General features: G+C 37.7%; 1 protein-coding gene across 1 annotated transcript in view; it reads right to left on the bottom strand.

Annotated features, from left to right (window-relative positions):
* Positions 1-437: 437 nt before the first annotated feature.
* Positions 438-9,699, bottom strand: part of LOC103605230 (calcium uptake protein 2, mitochondrial-like) — a gene marked incomplete at its 3' end in the record, with an annotated part of 94,100 nt that continues 84,838 nt past the window's right edge. The window contains exons 7-8 of the mRNA XM_008589815.1: positions 1,499-1,546; positions 438-520 (exon numbers count right to left, since the gene is read on the bottom strand). Coding sequence (XP_008588037.1) covers positions 438-520; positions 1,499-1,546 — 131 coding nt within the window. The remainder of the gene's footprint in view (positions 521-1,498; positions 1,547-9,699) is intronic.

Here is a 9,699-nt window from a genome sequence, read left to right as displayed (position 1 = left end):
ATTAACACCAATTTACACCATTGTGGCTTTTTCACTTTTTTCCTGTTCTTTATGAAGGCTTACATTTCTATTACGCCTATTCCTCTTTCTTGGTGTAAAAATAATTTTTAGTATATCTTTAACACATATTGTTTAATGTGTATATGTATCCCATGAAGCCGTTTTTACTGTAGTATTATTTGCCGAAATGATAAAAACAAAATTCTCAAAAATGTCGATGCTTAAGCTTATCTTTCTTTTTGGAATCTTGTGCCCTGTTCATTTATTGGTTTCCTCAAAGTTGAATTGCAAAAAATTTAACATTTTTGAATGTTCAAATAATTTATTGACATTTCATATGTAAACACAATATAATTTCATTTTTATGAAAATGTAAAATTATCACGCAAGCATCCAGATGTTTTGTGATAATCCTAAAATAACTAGCGTCTACTTACCTTAAAAAATTCCTTTTTTTCAATCATTTCATTACCATCCGCATCCAGCATTTTAAAAGCAACATGAAATCCAGAATGGGGTTCTGCAATGAAGTGAAAAATGAATATTATTTGCAGATAGATAGATCCTCAAATTTGAAATAAACCACCAGAAACTATGAGTAAGTACCTAAACAGAGAAAATAATGATCTCTCCTTATAACAGTTTGCAAAGGCTGACACATTCGGTGTGGAGGCTTTGTTCCCTGCATTCTCCAGCACCTTTTCCACAGTTGCTGCTGCTCTGCTATTAAGTGTTCTGCCTTTCAATGCAAAATTAATTTGAGAACTTATTTCTTTAGCTCTCCTAGGGGCTTTCCTATATTTTTATAGTACTTTGGCTATTTTCATATTGATGATTACTTTTTACTTCCCTTTTTCAGAGCAGGCCTTTTAAAAATACTTCTTATGTCGCAATCATTTTAGACATATAGAAATGTTGTAAAGATAACACAGAGAGTCACCATATACTCTTCACCCAGCTTCCTCTAATGTCAATATCTGGCATAACCACAGCACATTTATCAAGACTAAGAAATTAACACAGCATTATGAGCTAAACTTCAGACTTTATTTGAATTGTGCTTTTTTCCTAATGCTGCTTTTCTATTGTAGGATCAAATACAAGACACCATGTTGCGTTTAGTTATCACATCTCCTGACTCTCCTCCAATCTGTGAATGTTTCTCAGTCTTTCGTTGTTTTTCATCACCTTCATACTTTTGAAGGGTCAGGAATTTTGTTTGTCAGATGGGAGTTTTTAATATTCCTAAGTGCAGGCTAACTCTGTGATTATTCTGTTCAACAAGCCTTCTATTAAGAAGACAATGCTATGGGGTGCCATAGTAGAAGAGGTAGAAGAGACCTAAAGGGATAATCTAATACAACATTAACATTTTGTATATAAGGAACCAAGGCACCAACCATATGTTTTCTGATAAAGACATAAATAACAAACTTCCAAAATCTTGTTTAGTAGGAAAATTCCATATGATCACTCAGAAAAATTGCAGGATACTTACTTGTGAGGATTGTAAGCAAGAAAATATACTCAGTATATGAAATTAGCCCTGAAAGACATAAAAACATACCAGAAAATAAGTTTTAGATGGTTTAGAGGTAACCAATAGGAATATTAATATTGAAACTTCACCTAATTAAAAACACATTTTTACTTTAAATTACCTCTCTTTGGTACAATGGAAAATTTTTATAATACACAGTTGAAGTACAGTCTTTTTTTTTTTTTTCCTTTTTGTCTTTTTTACTGACCGGCAACGGGATCGCAACCCTCGGTGTTGCACCCGCACCGTGCTCAGCCAGTGAGTGGGAACCGGTCTCCACATGGGATCTGAACCCTTGGAGGGAGCGCCGCCACGCTCCCAAGCGGCGCACTCTCCAGTGCACAACCGGGCCGGCCCTGAAGTACAGTCTTAATACTGAGAAATGATACCGCATTTCATCAGCTTACTATTACTGGTAAGGAGGATGGAATGGTTAATTTTAAGTGTCAACTTGACTGGGCTACAGAGTGCCCAGAATAAACATTATTTCTGGGTGTGTCTGTGAGGGTGTTTCCACTTGAGATGAGCATTTGAGTGGAGAGATTCAGTAAAGGAGGTTGTCCTCCTCAACGTGGGAGGGCATTATCCAATCTGCCTAAAAAAAAAACAGAGGAAGAAGGAATTCACCCTTTTTTTTCTGCCTCAATGCTTTAGCTGGGACATCTCATCCCATCTTCTTTTACCATCACACTGGGTTTTACACCACTAAGGCTACCCTGGTTCTCAGGCCTTCAGACTTGGACTGAATTACACCACCAGCTTTCCTGGGTCTCTACCTTGCAGATGGCAGATCATGGGACTTCTGAGCCTCCATAATCACATGAGCTGATTCCTCATAATAAATCTCTCTCTGTGTCTCCTATCAGTTCTGTTTCTCTAGAGAACACCTACTAAAACAGTGGAGGAATGGATGCTGGCTAGCAAATAACAGGTATATCAGAAGTTTATATGCACGTCACTTCATGTACTTTCTATTTAAATTTTTACTATTCATAACACCTCAAGTGAAGCAAATTTATAAATTCAGTAGAATAACAGAGATTTGTATATACCAACAGTTGAATTACATTATTTAATACATAGTAATTAAATCTTCATAACAGTAACTTGATTTTCCTTTGGGAAGTCATTCCTATTGTCAAACCTGCAGTTTGGGTGGGATGACTCTACCTTCAACTCTGGAGGTAGATGCTGATTGGCCTAAGCCAATCACTGTACTCCTATGGAACTGACACAGGGATGGGTAAGTAGCTTAGGCCCAAGCTAATGAGCAGGTTGCATTAATTTGGCTCCAGGGACTGGTTTAGGGACAGGCCATGATCTAAGATGGGCCACTCAGAGTGGTTCTGTAGGATGTCTGTTGAGAATGCTGGATCACTGACTTCCTTTTTTCTTTTTTTTGGTGATGGGCTTTGATAATGTGAGAATGTTAAGCTTAGGAATGTGAGGTCATGGAGAGTGACTGGAATTGCTAGAGGGCCAGTACTTAGAGCCTGAGAATGGACTCAATCTTTAATTGGCAGGCCTGAAAAATGAATACTGGTGATATTTAAGTCCTGGATTAAGCTGGGTTTGAAGCTAACTCTATGTCTGGTCACTAAATAAACTTCATTTCTTGCTCAAGTATATTGTGTCAGGTTTTATGTTGCTTGCAATAAAAAGAACTACAATAAATATAGAAACAATACTTTACCAATCATGGCTTCCTGATAAGCTAAACATTTTTTTCCCTCTGGATCATAACCTTGGTATAATAGTAAAATGCACAATTAACAATTAAAACCACTTTTTTTAAGTCAAGGAAATCTTCAATCATATACAGAAGTAGAGAGAATAATAGAATGAATAACTATTCATAATTAAATAATAATATAATGAAACTCAGCTCCAATATTTATCAACTCACGGCGGGTCTTGTTTCATCCATACCCCTTTTCACTCTCTACCTCCCACTGGATTACCTTGAACAAATCCCATATATCATATTATTTCATATTAAAAATTTCAGGCTATATCTCTAGATGGACAGTTACACTCCCTGCCGAATATAGTTACCACACCTAAAAAATCAACAAGTCCATAATGTCTTCAAATTTAAATCAGCATTACCGACTTCCCTGTTTCAGAAAATTATTCTTATTATTCTTATTTTTTCCTTTTTGTCTTTTTTACTGACCGGTAACGGGATCGCAACCCTCGGTGTTGCGCCCGTACCGGGGACTGGCAACGGGATCGCAACCCTTGGTGTTGCACCCGCACCGCGCTCAGCCAGTGAGTGGGAACCGGTCTCCACATGGGATCCGAACCCTTGGCGGGAGCGCCGCCGCGCTCCCAAGCAGCGCACTCTCCAGTGCGCCACTGGGCCGGCCCCAGAAAATTATTTTTAAGAGTGCTCAAATGAGGATCCAAAGAAGATCCTTGCATTGCACTTGCTGGATAGGTCTCTTAAGTCACCTGCTTTTCTTACTGTGGCAAAATATAAATAACACAAAATTTACAATTTTAACCATTTTTAAATGTACTTGTTCAGTGGCATAAAGTACATTTACATTGTTGTGCAACCATCACTAAATTTTTTCATCATCCCAAACTGAAACATGGTACACATTAAGCACTGCCACCTGATGCTCCCTGCCTCCAGCCCCTGTAATCTCTATTTCACTTTCTACCTCTATGAAGTTGCCTACTCTAGGTAGCTCACATATGTAGAATTATTCAATAGTTGTCCTTTTGTAACTGGCTTATTTCACTTAGCATGTCTTCCAAGTTCATCCATATGATAGCATGTGTCATAATTTCTTTCCTTTTTAAGGCTGAATAATATTCCATTGTATATACATATACCACATATTGTTTACCCATTTACCTGCTGATGCACATTTGGGCTGTTTCCACCTTATGGCTATGGTGAACACTGGTGTGCAAACATTTATCTGAGTCCCTGATTTCACTTCTTTTGGGCATATACCCCAAAATGAAATTGCTGGATCATATGTTTAATTTTATGTAATTCTATGTTTAAGTTTTTGATGGATTGCCATAACCTTTCCACAGTAGCTGCATCATTTACATTCTTACCAGCAATGGACAGGGGTTCCAAATTTCTCCACATCCTCAATATTTGTTATTTTCTGTTTTGTTTTGTTTTTTAATAATAGCCACCCTAATGGGTATGAGGAGGTATCTCACTGTGGTTTTGATTTGCATTTCCCTAATCATGTTGAGCATTCTTTCATGCACATATTAGCCATTTGTATATCTTCTTTGGAGAAATGTCTGTTAGAGTCTATTGCCCATTAAAAATGTTGTTGTTGTTGAGTTGTTGGCTCCTTATATATATATTCTGATATCAATCCCTTATCAGAAACAATTTGAAAATATTTTCTCCTGTTCTGTGGGTTGTCTTTTCATTCTCTTGATAGCATACTTTTATTCACAAAAGTTCTTAATTTTGATGAAAACTAACTTACCTGTTTTTTCTTTTGTTCCCTGTGTCTTAAATCTCTAATCTATAGGATCTTCCTTGCATACCCCCCCTCCCCACACCTTTCAATTTAATTGTTGAAGAAGCCAGTCATTTGTCCTGCAAAATTTCTAACAGTCTGGAAAATTTTGATGGCTGTATGTCTTTGGTATCATTTCACATTTTCCTACAACTTCTATATTTCTTACAAACTGGTACTTAGATCCAGAGGTGTACTGAGATTTGGGTTTGATTTTGGCAAGAAGTATTCATAAATGATGTTGTATACTTCCAATAGGAGGCCAAAACACAGCTGTTTACAGAAAATGCTAGATAACACTGAGAGATACTGATAGTAAGGGTTATAGAAGTTTAGAAAAATGTGAAATCGTTTCCAGAGTTTAGATGATCAGAGGTGTTGTAAAGGAAGTAATTCTAAAAGTGGTCTTTAAATTATAGGTAAAAATTTTAATTAACCAGGTGTGGTATAAGTGGAAAAGCCATATAAGACAGATAAACCTGAATATGAAAATTAAAAAGTGATTATTTGTCTGGAATAATGTTCATGTGGGAGAAGCAATGGAAAATAAAACTACTATGGTACAAGGAATAAAGGCCTGAAGAGAGTGATGGCAATGGGAAGGTATTTAAACTTGTATGAAGGAAGACCACCTCTTAATGGCTCCCAGTCAAAGAGAGCAGGAATTAAGGGCCAAAAGTAGTTCACAGCAAAGCAGAAAAGGACTTTATCTCTAGACAATTCAATGTGTTAGCTTTAAGTAACTTCGGGTATATATTTTAAGTGTTTTTAATGACTTACATTTTTTTTTTTTTGCATTTCCAATATTTTGTGGTTTTTATTTTGGAGCAGGTGTACTTCTCTTTAATAAAAAAGCCTACCGTAGGTCTTCAGGTATTTTTTCTTAAAGCTATTCAGTGTTTACATGAAGGGAGAATAAATTAAATGTGTTTTGTTATATATTGTTCCTGGGAGAAGTGCTCTAATTTTAGTTGAAGGATCAAAGTCTTTCATCCCTTGGAAGCCTCAAAAAAATGAACAACAGCATTTTTCTAATTTTCAAAGAACTAAAGCAATGTGAAAAAATGGCCAAACTGCTAGACTGGGCTTGGTGCCAAAAGGAGACCTCACTTTTCCTTTCTTTTCTTTAGATAAAGGTACATGTCCTTTATGCAATGGGAACTTTTCAAAGAAGAAAATTCCAGTGTCTTTCTTTGAAATACTGACAAATAAAAAGCCTGAATAAACACAGAGTTGAGACAGTGTAAAAACAGCATCCTGCACTCTCAAAATAGATTATAAATAAACAATACAATTCTACAATAGCATTTGATGACTGTATCTCCTTTTAAAGAAAACCGAAACTTTAGAATATTTATAGGAGAAAGTTTAATGTATATTTGTTACATTTGATTGTAAAATAAACGCTGTTAAATGGCAATGTTTCAAAATTGCATGCCAATACGGAAATACTTTATAATTTGTTAAAGAATTCTTAAGGGCCACTAGAAGAGATGAATAATTTCTATTAGTTACTATGCTTCTCTAGAAATATTTTTTAGTTGAAACTTTTCTAACAGATGACCTACTACCGAATGCAATTTTGAGAACCCTGTTTCCCAAAGAGGTTGGATTACATCATCTGTCATAAGAATATATTTATATCTTATAACATATCTTATAACTTATATTCAGTACATCTTTGAGGATGGTTTTATAAAAATATAATAATTATAACGTGCAATGTACTTTTCCTTACAATAATGCATGGCGAGTGAATTATTTTCTGATTTCAAGAATTAACTACCTTTGCTAGTTATGATTCAGTATAAATTTTGATAGTTCTTATATGTGGTAAAATGCAATATTTAAAACTGTTCCAAATGTAGCTAAGTTTTATATATGTTTCAACTCCAAATGACTATTAATATCGACAAAGATGTATACCTAAAAAAAGTGTTAAATCTTTCCTATAAAATAAATATTCACATTAGTGTTTTTTCCCCTCTAAGTTAGAAATGTATGCTTCAACTCACGTATTTCAGAGAAACACTAAAAAATAACTGTTCAGTCTTTTGAAGGTTTTTTCCTATTGCACTTACAAACACTATTTTTTTTTCCTAGCTACTATCAGATCACAACCAAAATTATAGCTGAGATACACAAAAGTCCCAGCTCTTCTATTGTGTTGGGCTCCCTCATAATTTAATAATCAATTCTGTTATTCTCTGTTTCATTTAATTGCTCAGACAAAATAAATAAATAAAATTTATTGTGCACATACCACGTGCCAGACACTATGCTTAGACCTTAGAAGTTTACAAAGGAAAGACATGGCCTTTTCCCTCAAGGAGCTGACAGTCTAAGAGGTCAGCAGGTCACACATAAGCAATTATAATAAAATGTGGCTGGAAGGGATATGTAAATAATGAGAACAGAGGGGAGGGAACAACTCTTTCTCACTGAGGAAATAAATAAGGGTTCACAGAAGAGATGAAGCTTGGGCTAATTCACCAACTCAGCAGAAGGCTGGAAGGAGAAGGTGGGTTAGAAAGTAGAAGAGAGAACAGCGCAAGGAAAGTGAAGGACAGGTGCAAAGTACAAAAGCATGACCAGCACATTTAGGTAGGGCATTGGCCACAAAGGGTTTTAGAGCAAACTCAGGGAGTCAGATTTTATTATTAAGGGACAAAGTCACTTGATCTGTTTCCTGTAAGTTCTCTAAAGGTAGGGAGAAGAGAGGATGAATTTAACAAATATTTAAGAGGTACAAGGAGAAAGACGTCATATGTGATCACATGTGAAGGATGTGAGGGGCAGAGAGAGAGAGAAAGGGTGCCAAGATATTTCCTGGGTTTGGATGAGATGGTGAAGGGGTTGCTATCAGACGAGATCATGAATACAGAAGAAACTGGTTTAGGGGAAGATGCTGAGTGCAGTTTGAGATATGCTGCATTCAAGGTAACGGAAAGAGATCCCAAAGCAGGTATATACAGAAGTCTGAGGCTCAGGAGAGCAGCCTGCGCTGGAGACAAGCAGTAAGTGGAGGACAGGATTCTAGGAAGTACTAATGTTTAACAGGCAGGAAGAGAAAGAGAGCCAATGATGGAGAGAGAGGCACAAAGAGAACCAAGACAGTGTGGTTTCAGAGAGACCAAGAAGACTTGTGGCACCTGGATTTGCCTGATAACAATAATGAGATCTTTTACTGACACTTGATCTTGGGCACTGTGCCAGAAGCTTTACATGTCATTCCCACTACAACCTAAAGTAGATACTGTTATCTCTATTTTACAGATGAAATAGGCTTTAGAGCCCAGAGGCATGCAGAAGGGGACTGGACCCTCCTCCCACACCAGGCACAAAACGCCAGCACCTTGGGGCCCACCTGGGTACTTGAGGCATGGAGAAGGGGACCGGACCCTCCTCCCACAACCAGGCACACTGCGCCAGTACCTCGGGGCCTGCCCAGGGACCCGGGACATGGAGAAGGGGANCATGCCAAAAACAGCACCTCCATGTGGGTGGCCCACCACAGCCACCACAATAACCATGGCCTCTGCAAAAGCGGCTAGATGCCACAGCTACCACGCAGATGGTCCACCAACCACTGGAATGCATTCACACAAGAAGGGTCACCAGCAGACACAAAGAAAAGACGAGGATATCTCTTTCCACAAAACCCATTTCAGAGTGACAGAAGAAGCATCTGCTCTGATAATATTGGGGGACCTGATCACATCTCTCAGCATTGGACAGATCAGGCAACAAATTAACGAGTAACCATTATTCTTTCAGAAGGAGAGAAGAAATCTAGGGCAATTAAAGGGGGGAGGAGGAGGAAATGGGGGAAGGGTAGAGGTTGGACAAGGGGCCCAAAGAATAATTACGATTTGTAACAATATATATGCTAGTAATACTGATTTAATCAACNTAGCTTATAAACTACAGGCTACATGGGAATTGAGAGGCTCCAGATATTCAGACCATAAAACTTTCCCAACCTTGGGGACACTCCCTCCAGCTGTGGTGTGGCAAAGTAGATGTGTTGGAGGAATGGAGATGGTGAAGGATCAGGGCTGAGACTCTAGTCAGAGTGGGAAAGAATCAAGTGTAGGAAAGCCTAAGTTAAGAGAAGCCAGCATTTGGACAACTGGTGAGACAGTAGATCTTATTTTGCCCTTTCATGATACAGTTGTCCCTCGGGATCTGTGGGGATACCAAACTCCATGGATGCTCAAGTCTTTTACATAAAACAGCACAGTATTTGCATATGACCTATCCACATCTTCCTGTATACTTTAAATCATCTCTGGAGTACTTACGATACCTAATGCAATGCTTACACATCCCTTCATTTGTGTGGATTCAGTGTAGCACTTGACGCACAGCAAATTCAAGTTTAGCTTTTTGGACTTTTTTCCCCGAATTTTTTCAATCTGCAGTTGGATGAATCTACAGATGCAGAACCCATGGATATGGAGGACGGACTGTACTTCTAACTACTCATAATTATGCAACTGTGCTATTCTGCCTCATCTTTTCCCCAAACTTGCTTAATTTTCTTGTCATCATTAAGCCATAACTTCTAGCCCAGATTTCCCTGCCTGTTGGGCCACATTTCGGTGCATTTCCACCATAAGGTGCCTGTCCATGTGTGAATCCTGTCTTTCAACA

Source organism: Galeopterus variegatus, unplaced genomic scaffold (assembly GCF_000696425.1).
Source record: "Galeopterus variegatus unplaced genomic scaffold, G_variegatus-3.0.2 Scaffold5664, whole genome shotgun sequence".
Lineage (NCBI taxonomy): Eukaryota > Metazoa > Chordata > Mammalia > Dermoptera > Cynocephalidae > Galeopterus > Galeopterus variegatus.
Note: the sequence above shows the minus strand (reverse complement) of the source record. Positions and strands in the feature narration are given on the sequence as shown.